Source organism: Camarhynchus parvulus, unplaced genomic scaffold, assembly GCF_901933205.1.
Source record: "Camarhynchus parvulus unplaced genomic scaffold, STF_HiC, whole genome shotgun sequence".
In the NCBI taxonomy this organism is placed as follows: Eukaryota; Metazoa; Chordata; class Aves; order Passeriformes; family Thraupidae; genus Camarhynchus; species Camarhynchus parvulus.
Window position 1 is genome coordinate 529,287 of NW_022148237.1, and position 18,354 is coordinate 547,640.

General features: G+C 61.8%; 3 protein-coding genes across 4 annotated transcripts in view; 2 read left to right on the top strand and 1 right to left on the bottom strand.

Moving 5' to 3' along the window:
- Positions 1-18,354, bottom strand: part of FAU (FAU ubiquitin like and ribosomal protein S30 fusion) — a 581,541-nt gene that overhangs the window by 328,979 nt on the left and 234,208 nt on the right. The window lies entirely within an intron of this gene.
- On the top strand, positions 968-6,154 carry MEN1 (menin 1). Its single transcript, XM_030969959.1, is given in 11 exon segments — positions 968-1,003; positions 1,625-2,074; positions 2,635-2,843; positions 3,336-3,464; positions 3,670-3,710; positions 3,794-3,881; positions 3,961-4,097; positions 4,468-4,582; positions 4,807-4,971; positions 5,564-5,821; positions 5,824-6,154. Coding segments are annotated over 10 exon segments (1,815 nt in total). The 5' UTR covers positions 968-1,003; positions 1,625-1,632; the 3' UTR covers positions 6,055-6,154.
- On the top strand, positions 8,159-18,040 carry SF1 (splicing factor 1). 2 transcript variants are annotated; one of them, XM_030969963.1, is made up of 13 exons: positions 8,159-8,281; positions 8,956-9,081; positions 11,018-11,093; positions 12,893-13,045; positions 13,142-13,231; positions 13,692-13,875; positions 13,957-14,072; positions 14,152-14,259; positions 14,702-14,870; positions 15,542-15,791; positions 16,502-16,561; positions 17,074-17,223; positions 17,831-18,040. In XM_030969963.1, exons 2-13 carry the CDS (start codon positions 9,027-9,029, stop codon positions 18,031-18,033), a joined length of 1,614 nt encoding a protein of 537 aa, XP_030825823.1. In that variant the 5' UTR covers positions 8,159-8,281; positions 8,956-9,026; the 3' UTR covers positions 18,034-18,040. The 2 variants fall into 2 exon arrangements, with proteins under 2 accessions (XP_030825823.1, XP_030825824.1); XM_030969964.1 differs by lacking the exon at positions 17,831-18,040 and having other exon boundaries at positions 16,507-16,561; positions 17,074-17,227.

Consider the following 18,354-nt stretch of genomic DNA (forward strand, 5'->3'; position numbering starts at 1 on the left):
CCCCCCGGGACCCTCCGGGAGCCACCGGAACCTTCTGGAATTCCCGGGCCCGACCCCAGCCCCACTGAACCCCCCTCCCGGAACCCCCAGGACCACCCGGGACCCTCCAGAATCCTCGGGACCCCCACCCGGGCCAGGTCCCAGCGCCGCTGAACCCCCCCGGGATCCCTGGGACCCTCCAGAACCCCCAGGACTCACCGGGACCCCCGGGCCCGGCCCCAGCCCCACTGAATCCCGTCCGGGACCCCCGGGATCCCCCGCGACCACCCGGGACCCCAATAAAGGATTTGGGGGAATGGCCCCAACGGCGCTGCCTGGATGGGGGGGGGGCTGAAGGGGATTTTGGGGTGGGATTTTGGAGATTTGGGCACTTGGGAGGAACTGGGGGGAACTGGGGAGGGGAGATTGGGGCACTGGAAGGGGCAGATTTGGGGGGAATTGTGGCAGTTTGGGGTTTGGGGGGAAGTGGGGGGGATTCAGGGGGAAAAAATGGGGGGATTTGAGATGAAATCAGAGGGAATTTGGGGTGAAATGGGAGGGATTTTGGGGGTGAAATTGGGGGGATTTGCGAGTGAAATTGAGGCAATTTGGGGTGAAATCGGGGGGGATTTTGGGGTGAAATCGGAGTGAATATGGAGGTGAAAGCTGAGGGAATTTGGGGTGAAATCGGGGGGATTTGGGGTCAACTCGGAGGGATTTTGGGATGAACTCGGAGAGATTTTGGGGGTGACATTGCAGGAATTTGGAGGTGAAATCGGGGAGATTTTGGGGTGAAATCGGGGAGATTTTGGGGTGAAATCGGGGTTTCCATGAAATTGCGGCGACTCGGGAGGAAGCCGTGACCACGCCCACCACACAATCCACGCCCCCTCCCTCCCACACCCACCACGACCACGCCTACCAAAGCCACACCCTCCGCGCTCAGCCAATCGCGGCCGGCGGCGCGCGCAGGCCCCGCCCACTCCCGTCGTGCCCCGCGCTGCCCGCGGCGGCGGCGGCCCCGGTGAGGGGAGGGGGGGGCGGTGCCGAGACCGGGACCGGGACCGGGGCGGGTCCGGAGGGGTCGGGACCGGGTCCGGGGGGGGTCTGGGGGTCCTGGGTGGGCTCCGGCACGGGGGGGATTTGTGGGGAGGGTCCCGGGTGGTCCCTGAGCGTTTCCGCCGTTTTGGGGGTGCCGGGAAGCGGCGGGTCCGTTCCGGGCGTTTCCCAATCCCCCTCGGAGCCCCCCGGGTTTGAGCCCCTCTCTGTCCCCGTAACCCCCCCAGGACCCCCGACCCCTCGTTTCCCCCCAGTCCCTCCCGTGGGTTCCAACCCCGCCAGGCGCTGCTGTTCCCCCCCCACTCCCGGACTGTCCCGCATGGGACCCCCCCCATAAACCCCAATTTTTCCCCTATAAATCCCCCCTGTAACCCCCTCCCCACTTCCCCTGCGACCCCAGCACTATTTCCCCACCGTGGGGCTGAAACCGCCGCTCCTGTTCCCCTTCTGTGGGCAGCTCCCCCAGCCCCTGAGACCCCCAGAACTCCCCCCAAACTCTCAGAACTCCTCCTGGGACCCCCAGAACTCCTCCTGAGACCCCCAGAACTCCCTGGCACCCCATTCCCTGACTGCGGGTTCCCCACAGGCCCCAGCATGGGGCTGAAGGCCTGGCAGAAGGCTCTGTTCCCGCTGCGCTCCGTGGCCGCCGTGGTTCGGCTCTTCGAGGCCGAGCTGCGGCAGCCCGAGCCCGACCTGGTGCTGCTCTCGCTGGTCCTGGGCTTCGTGGAACATTTCCTGGCCGTCAACCGAGTGCTGCCCACCAACGTGCCCGGGCTGACCTTCGAGTCGCGGCCGGGGCCGGACCCCCAGACCCGGCTGTACTTCCCGGTGGCCGAGCTGTCCATCGTGGCCGCGCTCTACGCCCGCTTCACGGCGCAGATCCGGGGAGCCGTGGACCTGTCCCTGTACCCCCGGCCCGACGGCTGCTCCTCGCGGGAGCTGGTGAGGAAAGTGTCCGATGTCATCTGGAACAGCCTCAGCCGCTCCTACTTCAAGGACAGGGCTCACATCCAGTCGCTCTTCAGCTTCATCACGGGTGAGGAGGGGTCCTGAGGGGGTGAGGAGGGGTCCTGAGGGGGTTGGTGGGGCTGGGGTCTCGCCCAGAGCAGCCTCAGGTGCTCCTGTTTCAAGGACAGGGCTCACATCCCTTTTCAGTCCCTCTTCAGCTTCATCACGGGTGAGGAGAGGTCCTGAGGGGGTGAGGAGGGGTCCCGAGGGCGTGAGGAGGGGTCCCGAGGGGGTGAGGAGGGTGCTGAGGGCGTGAGGAGGGGTCCCGAGGGGGTGAGGAGGGTGCTGAGGGGTCCTGAGGGGGGTGAGGAGGGGTCCCGAGGGGGTGAGGAGGGGTCCCGAGGGGGTTGCTGGGGTTGGGGTCTCACCTGGAGCAGTCTCAGGGCTCGGTGCATGTTGTGTCCTTATTCTGGGGGCGTTCCTTATTTCTGTGTCCCCTCCCTTGGGGACAGCTCTGGGGTGGGGATGTGGGGTTTGGGGGTCTCTGTGTGTCCCTGACCCCCCCGTGCCCCCCAGGTCCCAAGCTGGACAGCTCAGGGGTGGATGGGGGGGTGTTTGGGGGTCTCTGAGCCCACCTGTGCCCCCCAGGTACGAAGCTGGACAGCTCAGGTGTGGCTTTTGCCGTGGTTGGCGCCTGCCAGGTGCTGGGGCTGCCCGACGTTCACCTGGCCCTGAGCGAGGACCACGCCTGGGTGGCCTTTGGGGCCGGGGGGTCCCAAACCGCCGAGGTCACCTGGCACGGCAAGGGCAACGAGGACAGGAGGGGACAGCCCGTGCAGGCCGGGGTGGCCGAGAGGGTACGGGGGACACGGTGGGGGTCAAAGGGACAGAGGGGACATGGGAGGGGTCAGGGGGACATGGGGGGGGGCAAAGGGACAGTGGGGACATGGGAGGGGTCATGGGGATGGTGGGGACATTGGGGGGTCAAAGGGACAGTGGGGACATGGGAGGGGTCATGGGGACACTGAGGTGGGGGGTGGGTCAAAGGGACAAGGGGAACATTGGGATGGGCACGGGGCACAGGTGGATGTGTCCCCATGTCCCCTGTGTCCCCCGTGTCCCCTGTGTCCCCTGTGTCACCTGTATCACCTGTCCTGTGCACGGGGCACAGGTGGATGTGTCCCCATGTCCCCTGTGTCCCCTGTGTCCCCCGGGGGGCCCCTGTGTCCCCGTCCCCTGTGTCCCCTGTCCTGACGGGTACAGTGTGTCCCCATGTCCCCAGAGCTGTAGCTGGGCAGGGGGCACAGGTGGATGTGTCCCCATGTCCCCCGTGTCCCCTGTGTCCCCAGAGCTGGCTGTACCTGAAGGGCTCCTACCTGCGCTGCACGCGGCACATGGAGGTGGCGTTCATGGTGTGCGCCATCAACCCCTCCATCGACGGCCACACCGACAGCCTGGAGCTGCTGCAGCTGCAGCAGGTGAGGGCCACCTGAGGGGCAGGTGAGGGGCAGGGGTGGCCCAGGTGAGGGGCAAGAGTGGCCCAGGTGAGGCCCAGGTGTGGGGCAGGTGAGGGACAGCTGTGGGGCAGGTGTGGGGCAGGGCTGGCCCAGGTGTGGGGCAGGTGTGCCCAGGTGTGCCCCAGGTGTTCCCCACCCCCCCCATCTCTCCCTCCTCTCCCCCCAGCGCCTGCTGTGGCTGCTCTATGACATGGGACACCTGGACAGGTGAGAGGGACCCCCTAACCCAGCACGGGGCTGCCCCCCAAGCTGCCCTGGGACCCCCCAAGCCACCCCCACCTGCCCCACAGGTACCCCATGGCCCTGGGCAACCTGGCTGACCTGGAGGAGCTGGAGCCCACCCCCGGCAGACCCGACCCCCTCACCCTGTACCACCAGGTGAGCACGGGGGGGTGTGCCCAGGTGTGTGCCCAGGTGTGCGCCCAGGTGGGTGCTGAGCCCTCCCTGCCCCTCCCAGGGCATCCACTCTGCCCGTACCTATTACAACAACGAGCACATCTACCCCTACCTGTACCTGGCCGGGTTCCACTGCCGCAACAAGAACGTCAAGGAGGCCCTGGAGGCCTGGGCTGACACGGCCACCGTCATCCAGGAGTGAGTGGGGGGCTCTGGGGGGTCCAGGAGTGAGTGGGGGGCTCTGAGGAGCACCTTGGGGCTCCTGGGGGTTCCTAGGGGGTACCTGGGGTTACCTGTGGGCTGGGCTGGGGGAGCTCCCTCCCTCCTGTGGGGCTGGGGGTGGTGTTCAGGTGTTCAGGACTGGGGGGGGCCCTTGGTGGTGCCCACCTCCCCTTTTTTGGGGGGGGTCCACATCCCCCCTGTGCCCTCCCCCACACCCAGGGTTGGGTTCTTGGGGTCCCCTTGTTCTCTGGGGGCTCTGTGTCCTCTTTAGGGGCACCCCACATCTTTGGGGCAGCCCCCCAAGCCCATAGGGAAACCCCCCAAGCCCCCCCATGTGCCCCCCCAGCTACAATTACTGCCGTGAGGATGAGGAGATCTACAAGGAATTCTTTGACGTGGCCAACGATGTCATCCCCAACCTGCTCAAGGAGGCGGCGGCCGAGCCCCCCCCGGGGGCTGAGGTGGGACCTGGGCTGGGCACCCCTAAATCTGGGGGGACCTGGAGCTGGGCACCCCCAAATCTGGGGGCTTCTGGGTGGGTTTGTGTGTGTGGGGGGGGCTCTGTGGGTCCTGCCCCTGGGGGGAAATTTTGGCTCTGAATTTGGGGGGTCCTCCTACCCTCTTTTATAGGATTCCCCCACATTTTTGGGGATTCCCTCTGACTCGGGGGGTGGGGGGTCCTCAGGGGGCCCCCGGGGGTCTCCCAGCCCTGCAGGACCCCGAGTGCTTCGCTCACCTGCTGCGCTTCTACGACGGCATCTGCAGGTGGGAGGAGGGGAGCCCCACACCTGTGCTGCACGTGGGCTGGGCCACCTTCCTCGTGCAGTCCCTGGGCCGCTTCGATGGCCAGGTCAGGTTTTGGGGGTCCCTCGAGGGGTTTGGGGGGGCCCTGGGGGCAGGGGAGCCCCTCCTGTGTGCTGCAGGTGGGCTGGGCCACCTCGCTTGGTCAGTTCCTTGGTCACCTTGGTGGCCAGGTGAGGGCTCCTGAGTGGGTTCTGGGGTCTCCAATGTTCTTTTTGGGGCATCCTTGGGGGTTTGAGGGATTTCTGAGCGGAGTCTGGGGTCCCCATGTCCCCCTTGGGGGATCCTGAGTGGGTTCTGGGGTCCTCAATGTTCTTTTTGGGGCATCCTTGGGGTTTGGGTTTCTGGGAGTCTGGCCTGTCCCCTGGGCCTGGGCTGCTTTTGGGTCCTGGCGGTGTGGGGGGGTCATGAGCAGGTTCTGGGTTCCCACATCTCTTTTTTTGGGGCATCCCTGGGGGTTTGAGGGGTCCAGAGTGGGTTCTGGGGTCCCCAATGTTCTTTTTGGGGCATCCATGGGGGTTTGGGGGATTTCTGAGCAGCTTCTGGGTTCCCCCATGTCTTTTCTGGGACATCCCTAGAGATTTGGGGGGTCCTGAATGTGCTCTGGAACCCCCTAAAAATCCCCTCCGTGTGCCCCCCAGGTGCGCCAACAGGTGACCCTCCTCTCCGAGGACCCCACCCCCCCCGAGGCAGATTTGGGGGGTCCCGAGGACCCCCGCGATTGCCGCCGCCGGGGTCCCCGCCGCGAATCCAAACCCGAGGAGCCCCCGACCCCCAAAAAACCCTCGGAGCGCCGCCCCCTTCCCCGCGCCCCCCGCCCCGAGGAGACCCCGCCGCCCCTTCCCCCTGTCCCTGCCCCTCCCCCTGCCCCCCCCACCGCCCCTCCCCCGGTGCCAGCCCCCCCCGCGACCCCCGGGCCGGGCCCGCGCGCCCCCCGCCCCCGGGGCCGGTGCTGCGGTTCCGCTCGCAGAAGATGCGCGGGATGAAGGAGCTGCTGCGGGCGGCCAAGGTGAACTCGAGCGCCATCAAACTGCAGCTCACGGCCCAGAGCCAGGTGCAGCCGCGCCGGCCCCGCGCCCCGCCCGGCGCCTACCCCCTGCCCTTCCTCAAGAGACCCCGAAAGGGATCCTAGGGAACCCCAAAAATGGTCCTAGGGAGCCCCAAAAACCCCGGGCAGGTGCAGTGCCCCCCTGCCCTTCCTCAAGAGACCCCGAAAGGGATCCTAGGGAACCCCAAAATCGTCCAAGGAGCCCCAAAACCCCGGGCAGGGCAGTGCCCCCCAAATCCCCCAAAAATCCCAGGGAGATGCAGTGCCCCCCCTGCCCTTCCTCAAGAGACCCCAAAAGGGATCCTAGGGAACCCCAAAAACCCCAAAAAAGTCCCAGGGAGATGCAGTGCCCCCCCTGCCCTTCCTCAAGAGACCCCAAAAGGGATCCTAGGGAACCCAAAAAACCCCAAACAGACCCCAAAAAAGGGTCCTAGGGAGCCCCAAGAATCCCCCCAGAAGAACCCTAGGGAGCCCAGAGAATCCCCCATAAAGGGTCCTAGAGAGCCCCAAAAACCCCAAAATCCCAGCCCGGAGCTGTCCTGGGTGCAGCCGCCCCAACCCTTTCTCAGCAGCCCACAGAAGAGTAACTTGGAGCACCCCCAAACGACTTAAAAACCCCAAAATTCCAGGGAGATGCAGTGCTCCCCCTGCCCTTCCTCAAGAGACCCCGAAAAGGCTCCTAGGAAGCCCCAAAACGCCCAAAATTCCAGTCTGGCCATGCCTCAACCCTTTCTCAACAGGTTCCAGAAAAGATTGTCTCCCCAAAATGGGGGCAGAGGAATTTGGGGTTGAATTTGGGAAGGGATTTGGGGTGGAATTTTTGGAGGAATTTGGGGCAGAATTTGTGGAGAAATTTGAGGTGGAATTTTTGGAGGAATTTGAAGTGGAATTTGGGGTGGAACTTTTGGAGTAATTTGAGGTGGAATTTGTGGAGGAATTTGGAGAGGAGAGGCTGAGGGGTCCAAAGGGTTGGGGATGGAATATTTGGGGAGGGTTTGGATTTTGGGGGGCAGGGGCTTTAAAGGGGGGTTTGGAAAGCAGGGGAGGGGCTGAGGCAGAACATATTTGGGGGGCACAGCTCAGTTTTAGGGTGCACAACACGAGGCCTTTGGGGGCTCCAGGATCTGGGGGAACCAGGGGGGGGATTCCAAGAGTGCGGGTGAGGGGGAGGCCATGGAATAATTGATAATGAAATCAAATAAAAGTGCCGCTGTTTCACCGAGCGCCTCCGTCTCCGTTTTGGGGGGGGCGCGGGGGGAGCGGACCCTCATGAGGGGGCGGCTCCCATGATCCTCCGCGCGCGGGCGAACTCCCGCCAGGCTTCGCGAGAGGTTTTGGCGGGCCGCTCTCCCACCCGCCCTCCACCCCTGTTTTCACCAATCAGCGCGGAGCTTCGCTGAGCGACAGAAGAGACAGCCAATCAGCTGCGCCCGGACAAAGTCTGCTGTGCACGTCACTCATGCCCGGTACGGGGTTTCCCCGCCGTCCCCGTCCGGGGGTGCGGGGCGTGGCGTGGCGCGGCCAATGGTGGCGGAGCCTCCGCGGTGGATCCCGCCCTCCGCCACGCCACCCAATCACTGCTCGCCGTTCTGGTCCCCCCTCCCCCGCGCTCAGTTTAAGTGACAGCCCCACCGACCAATCCCCGCCGCCAGCGCCTCAGCGTCCACCTCCGCCCCCCGTCCGCCTGCTGGCCAATCCCCGCGGCCTTTGCCTTGCTGGACAGCTCCTTTAACCAATCGCAGCGTGCTCTCCCGTTGATTGACACGCAGCGCGGCCAATCAGCGCGGCGCGCGCGGCGCGGCGGCGTGGAAGGTTCGCGAAGGCCGCGCGGGGGCCGTTCTATGGCGACCGGGGCGAGCGCGGCCCAGCCCGGCCCCGCTCCCGGCCCCGCCGCCTCCCGCGCCTCCATGGCCGCCGCCGCTTTCCCTTTCGCGGCTCTGCCGCCTCCTCCGCCTCCTCCGCCGCCGCCTCCGCCACCTCCGCAGCCGCAGCCGCCGGCACAGCCGCCGCCGCCGCCGCCTCCGCCTTCGCAGGCCCCGGGCGGCCCCGCGGCCCCGCAGCCCCCAGGCGGCCCCGCGGCCCCTCAGCCGCCGCCCGCCGCTCCCTACGGGCAGTTCCGCTTCCCGTCGCCGCCGCCGGGCCATGACCCGCCCGCGGCCCCGCGGGGCTCCGCCGGCCGCCCCCGCCGCCCCCCCCCAGCCCGCGGGGGCTCCGCAGCAGCCGCGGCCCGAGGAGGGCGCGGGGGGCGCGGGCACCGGGCCGGGAGATGCGGGGGGACGGGCGGGAGCCGCTCACAAGCCCCGGAGGGCAGGTACGGCCCGAGGCAGGGGGATACCGGGGGTGGGGGTGGTTTTGGGACCCCGGGAGGGGTCGTGGGGAGGGTCTGGGGGGCGTCCCCGGGCTATAACCCCCCAACTCTGGGGGTCCCCGGGACTTTATTCCTCCTGACTTGTGTGTCCGCGGGTTGTGACCCCCCGCTTTGGGGGTCCCTGTGCTCTGATCCCCACCAGTTTGGGGGTCCCCAAGCTCTGATCCCCGTATTTTGGGGGTCCCTGGGCTCTGATCCCCCCGATTTGGAGGTTTCCGGGGGTTGTAACCCCCGAATTCGGGAGTCCCGGGCTCTGATCCCCCCGATTTGAGGGTCCCTGCGATCCGATACCCCCAGTTTGGGGGTCCCTGGGCTCTGATCCCCCCGATTCGGGGGTTCCAGAGGTTGTAACCATCCAATTTGGGGGTCCAGCCGCTTCCACCCCGCCGTGTCCCCACCCCCGGCCGGGACACGTGTCAGGACACGCGAGGCCATAGTGGAACGGGACCCCCAAAACCCCCCCGAAGGACAGAAAAACCCCAAAAAGGGTCCTTTTATCCCATAAAACACCCTCAGACCCCCTATCAGGAGCAGCCCCCCCCCCAGAACACAGCCCCGGTCCCCGAGGGAGGCTCAGCGCTGGCGGGTTTGCCCGAACCGCGGCGTTTTCCCCCCAGACTTCCCGCGGAAGCGGAAGCGCAGCCGCTGGAACCAGGACTCGCTGGAGCAGAAGACGGTGATCCCGGGGATGCCCACGGTGATCCCGCCCGGGCTGACGCGCGAGCAGGAGCGCGCCTACATCGGTAACGCTTTGGGGGCAGAAACGGCGCCTTTGGGGTCACCGAGCTCGGGCTGTGGGGTCAGAGTTTGGGGTGTAGGGTCAGACTTTGGGGTTCAGGGTCTGAGCTCAGGGTTTGGGGTCAGAACTTGGAGTTTAGGGTCACAACTCGGGATTTAGGGTCAGAGCTCGGGGTTTAGGGTCAGAGTTTGGGGTTTAGGGTCAGAGCTCTGAGTTTGGGGTCAGAGTTTGGGGTTTGGGGTCAGAGTTTGGGGTTTAGGGTCAGAGCTCGGGGTTTAGGGTCAGAGTTTGGGGTTTAGGGTCAGAGCTCGGGGTTTAGGATCAGAGTTTGGGGTTTAGGGTCAGAGCTCTGAGTTTGGGCTCAGAACTTGGGGTTTAGGGTCAGAGCTCGGGGTTTAGGATCAGAGTTTGGGGTTTAGGGTCAGAGCTCAGGGTTTGGGGTCAGAACTTGGGGTTTAGGATCAGAGTTTGGGGTTTAGGGTCAGAGCTCTGCGTTTGGGCTCAGAACTTGGGGTTTGGGGTCACAAACTGGGGTTTAGGGTCAGAGCTTGGAGTGTGGGCTCAGAGCTTTGGGTTTAGAGTCAAAATTTGGGATTTGGGCACAGAGCTCGGGGTTTGGGCTCAGAGCTCTGGGTTTGGGTTCAGAACTCAGGGTTTAGGGTCAGAACTCAGGGTTTAGGGTCAGAGCTCGGGGTTTGGGCTCAGATTTCTTTGCCCACCCTCCAAGGCTGATGTACAAGCAGGAGCACACCCACATTGGTAAAGGTTTGGGGGAAAACAGGATTTTAGGGTCTGAACTTACAGATTTCTGGGTTCAAATCGCCCTGGAATTGGGGTTAGAACCCCTGAGATTCTGGGGCTAAACCTCCAGGATTTGGGATCACAGTAACAGCCCCAAATTTTGGATTAAATCGGGGGAATTTGGGGTCAGAACCCCCCTGGGACATGGGGGAAATTAATTAACCCAAACCGTACAATTTTGGGCAATAATGTGCAGGTTTAGGTGAAAACGTGTCATTAATGCAACAATCTCTTGGTTAACCACATTCATTTTTTGATAATAACGTATTTTTAGCTGGTATTGTGTGTTTTAAGGTAATAATGTTCTTCTGATAACCTTTATTTTTAGTAATAATCAGGTGTTTTAGGTAATAATGACTGTGTTTAATTACATCTCCTGTTCTAGGTAATAACAGTTGCTTTTTTTAGTAGTAGTCATGTGTTTTGGGTAATAATGTGGTTATTTTAGGCAATGTCTGTTTTTTTAGGAATAATCTCTTGTTTTAGGTAAAATTCTGGTTGTTTTAGATAAAACTGTGGTGGTTTTAGGTAATAACTTTTACCTTCTGTAGTAATAATCTCACATTTTAGGTAACAGTGTGGTATTTTAGGAAATAATGTCTTTTTTTTGACTGATAATCTTCTATTTTAGGTAATAATGTCTGGTTTAATGATAACAATCTCTTAGATTTTCCATAAGAGTGCAGGAGGTTTGGTAATAATGTGCTTTTTTTGGGTAATCCTGTGAATTTTTTGATAACAATGTGATTATTTTTCTTTTGTGATAACCTGCTTTTTTTGGTAATAACACGTTTTTTGGGGTAACAATGTGTTTTTTGGGATAATAACCTGCTGTTATCGCTAAGAAGGTGTATTTTTCTGCTAATAATGTCAATTTTAGGTAACAACACCTGCTTTTTCTCACCCTAACCATTTGGTTTTAGGGCATTAATGCCTGGTTTTGGTGCCATGGAGCCGGTGTAGGTAGAAAAAAAAAAAAATAAAATTTAAACCCAGCCAAGCTGGGTTGGGACAGGATAATTTTGGGGGAGGAATGGTTTTTTTTTATTATTATTTTATTTATTTTTTGGGGGGAGGTTAAAATGTGGGTGTTTTGTAACTGTGTCTCTCTCACCTCTCCGGGACCGGGTTCCTTCCAGTGCAACTGCAGATCGAAGACCTGACCCGCAAACTGCGCACGGGAGACCTGGGCATCCCCCCTAACCCCGAGGACAGGTCGGGACCTCCCCCCTGCCCCCCCAGACCTGGGCACCCCCCCGGGCCCCCCCAGACCTGGGCACCCCCCCCCCCCGGGGCCCCCCGTGAGCCGCAAGCAGCGCACGGGAGACCCCTGGCTGTGCCCCCCACCCTAATCCAGGACAGGTCGGGACCCCCTCCCCTTATTTCCCCCCTGGATTTGGGGGTGCTGCTCTGGACACCCCCCCCCCATGCTGATGCAGGGCCCCCCCAGGTTGGGGTGTTCCCCCTCAGTTTGGGGGAGCTGCTCTGAACCCCCCAGTTTGGAGTGTTCCCCCTGAGCCCAGCCTGGGGGATTAATGACCTGCAGTGGTGGCTTAATGAGCTCTGGGGGCTTAGCAAGGCCCCAGCCCCACTGCACCCCCTTTTCCTTCTCCTTTCCCCCCCTTTTCACCCCAGTTTTTCTCTGGGGGGGGGGGCAGAGCTGCCATTGCCCCTGCAAAGAGCCAAATTCCCCCCTCCACTCCCTCTCTTCACCTTTTCCTCCTGTTTTGGCCCCGTTTTTCTGTGGCAGGGCAGGACGGGGGTCCCTCACCCCTCAGGGACCCCTGCTCTGGGGGGGTCCCCAGCTCTGTGGGGGTCCCCAACCCCGGGGGGGGTCCCTGTGTCCTCAGGGATCCCTCACCTTTCGGGGGTCCCTCACCCCGTGGTGGCCGGGGGGGCTCTCCCGAGTTCCAGGACCAGGGGGAGGGGGACACCCTCTACCCCCCGAGGTTTTGGGGGGTCTCACACCCCCCCACCACGCACACAGCCCCAGGTTTTGGGGGTCTCCCAGGTTTGGGGGGGCGCAGGCCCCCCGCGCTAACCCAGCCTTGCTCCTGCAGCGCCCCGGGCCGAGGCCGCTCCCCCGCTGCGGCGTCGTTAGCGCTGGTTGGGGGGGGAATTAATTAATGAATTAACGATTAATCACGAGCGGGGACAGTGACGTCGCAGTTCCACCGAGGACCCGGCTGCTGCCAACCCCGAAAAGTCGCTTTTTCCCCCCAAACCGGGGGCAGGTTCGACTGTCGCCCGCGCCGGCTGTTTTTGGAGGATCCGCCTTAATCTCTTCCCTTCTTGCAGCCGCTGCCAAAATTCGCTATTTTGGGGGGGGAAGGGGAGCCAAGATTTAACCAAACCCGAGCGATTCTGACTCTTTTTTTTTTTTTTCCTTCCTCGCTGATAATTCTGATTTTTAATCATAATCTGATTTTCTCACCCCGACACGGCTCAGCTCAAGCGACCTTGACTCTTCCCTCCGGGGCTGCCAAAGCTGCGCGGCCCCCCCAGACAGGGACCTTTTCCTCCTAGAAACCGGGAAATTGGGCAAAAAAATACCGGGGAGAACTGGGCACCACCTGGGACAAAAGGAGCAGGAACGGGGCAAAGCCAGGGAGAAACAACAAAACCGGGCACAAAGGGGCCAAACCCTGACCCAGCGAAGGCCAAACCGCAGAGAAACGGCCAAAGAGGGGCCGCTGGTTTGGGGAGGGGGAGGGCTGTGCTCTGCTGGCCTTAATTGGGCACTAATTAACGCTCCCCCCCCAATTATCCCCTCCTGGGGGTGGGTGGGGGCAGTGGCACAGGGTGGCGATGAGGGGGGGTTTGTGGTGGTTTGGGGAGGGGGGGTCCTGACCCCTCCCCACCCCTCCACATTCCCCTGCCCATCGCCAACAGTGAGGGAAGGGAAGACCCCCCACACCCGGGGGCTGGGAGGGTTGGGGAGGGGGTTCTGGGGGCACAGCCCCCCCTCGAGGGGTCTGGGGGCCTCCCAGTGACCCCCCAACCCCCCGGAGCAGGTCTCCCTCCCCGGAGCCCATCTACAACAGCGAGGGGAAGCGCCTGAACACGCGGGAGTTCCGCACGCGCAAGAAGCTGGAGGAGGAGAGGCACAACCTCATCACCGAGATGGTGGCCCTGAACCCCGACTTCAAACCCCCCGCTGACTACAAGTGAGGAGGGACCTCCCCCCACCCTGATTTGGGGCTGGTTCTGCCCAGTTTGGGGTTCCCCCAAGGGTTTGAGCCTTGATTTTTGTCCTTCCCCAGGCCACCGGCGACGCGGGTGAGCGACAAGGTGATGATCCCGCAGGATGAGTACCCCGAGATCAACTTCGTGGGGCTCCTCATCGGGCCCAGGTGGGCACCCCGAGATCCTGGGGGGCTGGGAGGGCTCTGGGGCTGGGGGCTTCACCCCAGGAATGTGGGGAGTTCCTGAAAGCACTGAGGTGCTGCTGGGTCCCCATCCCAACACCTGCGGAGTCCCAGTATGGGTGACCCGTTGTGCTCCCTCAATCCCCCCTAACTAACAGAGAGTTGTTTAATGTTTAACGTTAATATTTAATGTTTAATTTCACAACCATGTCCTTAATGAGCCTGAACTCCTGATGAACTAGTTCCCCACTCCCCATAATATGGGTGCCCTGATGGATCTGTGGGGTCCCAACCTGAGTGTGAGGCCCCCCAAAATTCCCAAGCAGAATACAGAGAGGGAACCCAACCCTCCAAGGGTGAAGGAGGGCAGGTGGGATCTGTGAGAGCTCTGAGTGTCCCCCAGCAATCCCTGTGTGACCTGCCTGTCCTCGTGCCCCTTTTCCAGGGGGAACACTCTGAAGAACATCGAGAAGGAGTGCAATGCCAAGATCATGATCAGGGGCAAGGGCTCGGTGAAGGAGGGCAAGGTTGGCCGCAAGGACGGGCAGATGCTGCCGGGCGAGGATGAGCCCCTGCACGCCCTTGTCACCGCCAACACCATGGAGAACGTCAAGAAAGCCGTGGAGCAGGTTTGGGGGTGTCCCCAGGGGGTTTGGGGGGAGTCCTGGAGGTGCAGCCCCCCTGTCTGACACCTGCTGTGCCCCCCCCAGATCAGGAACATCCTGAAGCAGGGCATCGAGACCCCCGAGGACCAGAACGATCTGCGCAAGATGCAGCTGCGGGAGCTGGCGCGGCTCAACGGGACCCTGCGGGAGGATGACAATCGGTCAGAGGGGTCCCACCCACCCTAATTAATTTTAAAATAACCCCTCAGAATCCCTGAATAACCCTCATCCCCTCCCCAGCATCCTGAGGCCGTGGCAGAGCACCGAGACTCGCAGCATCACCAACACCACGGTGTGCACCAAGTGCGGCGGGGCCGGGCACATCGCCTCCGACTGCAAGTTTGCCAGGTGACCCCCAAAATAAACCCCCAGATCCTTGTGAGAGTCCCTAAATGTCTCCCCCAAAACCCACCAGATCCTCCTGAGGTCCTCCCAAACCTTTTGAGATCTTCTGCTTGAGATCCCCCGTGAACTCTCTACAGACATCTCTGAGAGCTCTAATGTTCTCGAACCTTGAGGTTCCCTAAATCAGCCCCACACTCTCCCCAGATCCCTCAAAATCCCCTCTAAACTTCTCTGGGATTCCACCAAATCCTCAAAACCCTCTTGGGATCCTTCCAATCTCCCTGAGATCTCCCCTGAACCTCACCAAATTACCCTTAAATCTTCTCCAGCCCCTCTGAAATCCCCCAGAGCTTTTCCTTGGCCACACACAGGGACCAGAGTTGGGCTGGGGGAGGATTTGGGGGTGCAGCCCCCCCCAAGCTCACCATCCCACCATCGTTGCCAGGCCTGGGGACCCACAGTCTGCGCAGGACAAGGCTCGGATGGACAAGGAGTACCTGTCCCTGATGGCCGAGCTGGGCGAGGCCCCGGTGTCCGTGAGCTCCAACGCCGCCCACAACAATAGCCCCTTGTCCAGCAGCCACCGTGCAGCCAGCCAGGCTGGGGGACAGCCCCCCGGTGAGTGACCCCCCAAAACCCCTCTGTGAGCCCCCAGAACCCACAGACCCTCCCCTGAACTCCTGCGCCAAAACCAGCCCCTGGGCAGGTGTGGGAACAGTGAGTGACGCTCCACAAACACCTCTGGGAACCCCAGAATTCACTCAACTACCCCTGAACCCCCAGAGCTGCCTGACCCCACAACCTCCCCCCATCCAAAACCTGGCCTGTGTCCAGCACCTGGTCAGGTGTGGGAGTAGCCCCTTCCCAGTGAGTGACCCCCCCAAAAACACCTCTGGGAATCCCCAGAGCCCACACACCTATCCCTGAGCTCCTGCCCCAAAAGCAGCACCTGGTTAGATGTGGGAACAGTGAGTGAGCCCCAAAAACAGCTCTGTGAGCCCCCAGAATCCTCACATCTACCCCTGAACCCCCCCAAAATCATCCAGACAGGAGTGGGGAGCTGTGACCCCTCCTGTCACCTCCAACCCCCCTCTCCCTATGGATTTGCCCCCCCAAACAACCTGACCCTCCTTTCTCTTCCCCCCACTGCACGAGCCCCATCCCCTCAGAACCCCACAACCACCCTGAATTCTGTGACCCCCCCCAAACCCCTATAACCCTCTCCAAACCCCCAAAACCCCCCTGATGCCCCCCAAAACCCCCCTGACCCCCTTGTTTCCCCCCTCCCCAGAGCCGCCCCCCCTGGATGAGCTCAGCACCATCAGAGAACCGTCCCTACCACGGGCTGCACGGGGGCCCGGGGGGGCCCGGGGGTCCCCACAGCTTCCCCCACCCCATGGCTGGCATGGGTGGGGGGCACGGGGGGCACCCCCTGCAGCACACCCCAAACGGGCCCCCCCCGTGGATGCAGCCCCACCATCCCCCCATGGGGGGGGGGCCGCACCCCACGGGCCACCCCGGCCCCCACCACATGGGTACGGACGATCCTGGCTGGGGAGGGGGCTTCGGGGGGAAAACAGGGGGTTTTTGGGGTGAAACAAGGGGTTTTTGGGGTGAAACAAGGGGTTTATTTGGGGGTGAAAAAGGAATTTTTGGGGTTTTTTTGGGGGGGGTGAAAAGTGGGTTTCTTTGGGGTGAAAAAAGGACTTTTTGGGAGTTTATTTGGGGTGAAAAAAGGGCTTTTTGTGGGTTTATTTGGGGTGAAGAAAGGAATGTTTTGGGCGTGAAAAAAGGGGGTTTTGGGGTGAAAAGGGGGGGAGTTGGGCATTCCCACCCTCCCTCTAAGTGGTGAGTTGAGTGAGAAATTGGGGTGGGGAAGATTTTTGGGGTGGGGAGGGGTGTTCAGGGAATTTTGGGGGTGAAAAGGGGGATTTGGCCACCTTTGTTCATTTTTAAAGATTTTGAGGTTAGGGAAGGATTTTGGGGTGAGGAGAGGGAATTTGGTGGCGCGGGTGGGGGGAGCTGTGGATTTGGAGATCGGGAGGATTTTGGGGTTAAAAGAGGGAGTTTAACCTTTCTTTTCCCAGGTATGATTTTGGATGTGAACCTGGGGAGGGAAGGGGATTTTGGGTGCTGATTTTTTTGAGGGTGGTGGGGTGTGGTTTTTGGGAGTGGGGATGTTTTTTTGGGGGGGTGGAAGGGGGTCCCCCCCATCCCTAAGGCCACGGTCTCTCATTCCCTCAAGATCAGTACCTGGGAAATGCGCCGGTGGGCTCTGGGGTCTATCGCCTGCACCAGGGAAAAGGTGAGACCCTCCCCCCCAAAAAAAACCCCCAAAACCCCTCCCCACAACTCCCTGACACCCCAATTCTCCCCGACACCCCAATTTCCCCCCAGTTATAATACTGCTGTCACTCGGGGTCTTGGGACCCCCAAATCCTTCTGACTCCTCCCAGTTTCCCCCTCCCCAATAACATATTTCTGTCATTGGCTGTCCTGGCACCCCAATTTCCCCCTCCCCAATATGATCCCAATACCCCTGGCTGTCCTGACACCCCCTGACCCCCCCAATTTCCCCCTCCCCAATAAGGGTATCTCTGCCAATGGCTGTCCTGGCACCCCAGTTTCCCCCTCCCCTTGATGATACCTCTGTCACTGTCTCTCCCGACACCCCCTGACCCCCCCCCAGTTTCCCTCTCCCCAAAACAATCCCAATACCCCTGGCTGGCCCGACCCCCCAATTTCCCCCTCCCCAATGTGATGTGTCTCTCACTGACTCTCCAGACACCCCCTGACCCCCCATTTCGTGCCCCCCAGGTATGATGCCACCGCCGCTGGGTATGCTGCCCCCGCCGCCCCCCCCGCCCGGTGGGCAGCCGCCCCCCCCCTCCGGCCCCCTCCCTCCCTGGCAGCAGCAGCCGCCGCCGCCCCCCAGCAGCAGCAGCACCCCCTTGCCCTGGCAGCAAAGTGAGTCTGGGGGGGCCCCCGGGGGGGTTCGGGGTTATTTCCTGGGATTTTGGGGTTATTTCCTGGGATTTTGGGGTTATTTCCTGGGTTTGGGTCATTTCCCGTTACCCTGAGGGGACGGGGGGGGTTCTTCAGTCCCTGTGATGCCTCCTGGTAGAGGGGGGGTTGTCCCCTACAAATGAGAGTTTTGCTTTTAATTAACACTCCACTAATTAATCCTAATCCCAAATGAGCTACCAGGCGATGGGGGTGTCTTGTTCCATTTGTGGGGGGGTTCCCCGTTCCCCATCCCCCTGTCCCCAATTATCTTTCTACCTTTAATTAACTCCCACCTTTAATTACCCTGGGCTGCTTAATCTCCTTTAGCATGACTGACCCCCTCCTCTAATTAACCCCAAGTGCTAATTAACCCTAATCCCAAATGAGCCCCTCTGGGGTGGGGGTGTCTTGTTCCTTTTGGGGGGATTCCCTGTCCCCAATTTCCCCTCTACCCTTAATTAACCCCCACCTTTAATTACCACGGGCTACTCAGGCTCCCTTAGCATGACTCGCCCCCTCCTCCAATTAACCCCCAGCGCTAATTAACCCTTTCTTTTCTCAAAAACAGATACGACGACCACCACGAGCGCTGGCAGCGCCTCCCTCCCTCCCTGGCAGCAGCAGGCGGGGGGGGGTGCGGCGGGGGCGGCTTCTTCGGGGGCCCCCCCGCTCCCCGGCAGCCCCTCCATGGTGCCTTTGCCCCCCGGGGTTCAGCCCCCGCTGCCCCCCGGGGCCCCCCCCCCCCGCCGCCGCCTGGCTCCGGGGGCCTGATGTACGCGCCCCCCGCCCCCCCCCATGGACCCTTCTAATTTCGTCACCATGATGGGCATGGGGGTGCCCGCCCTGCCCCCCTTCGGCATGCCCCCCGCGCCCCCCCCGCCGCCCCCCCAGAACTGAGCCTCGGACACTGCCGCTGCGGGGACCCCCCCTCAAAAAAAACATTGTGGGGACCCCCCCTCAAAAAAAACATTGTGGGGATCCCCTCCAGGACTGATTCACTGTGGGGACCCCCCCCCCCCTCAAAAAAACATCATCAGGGGATCCCCCCCTCAAGGACTGATTCATTATGGGGGCACCCCCCCTCGAGGATTA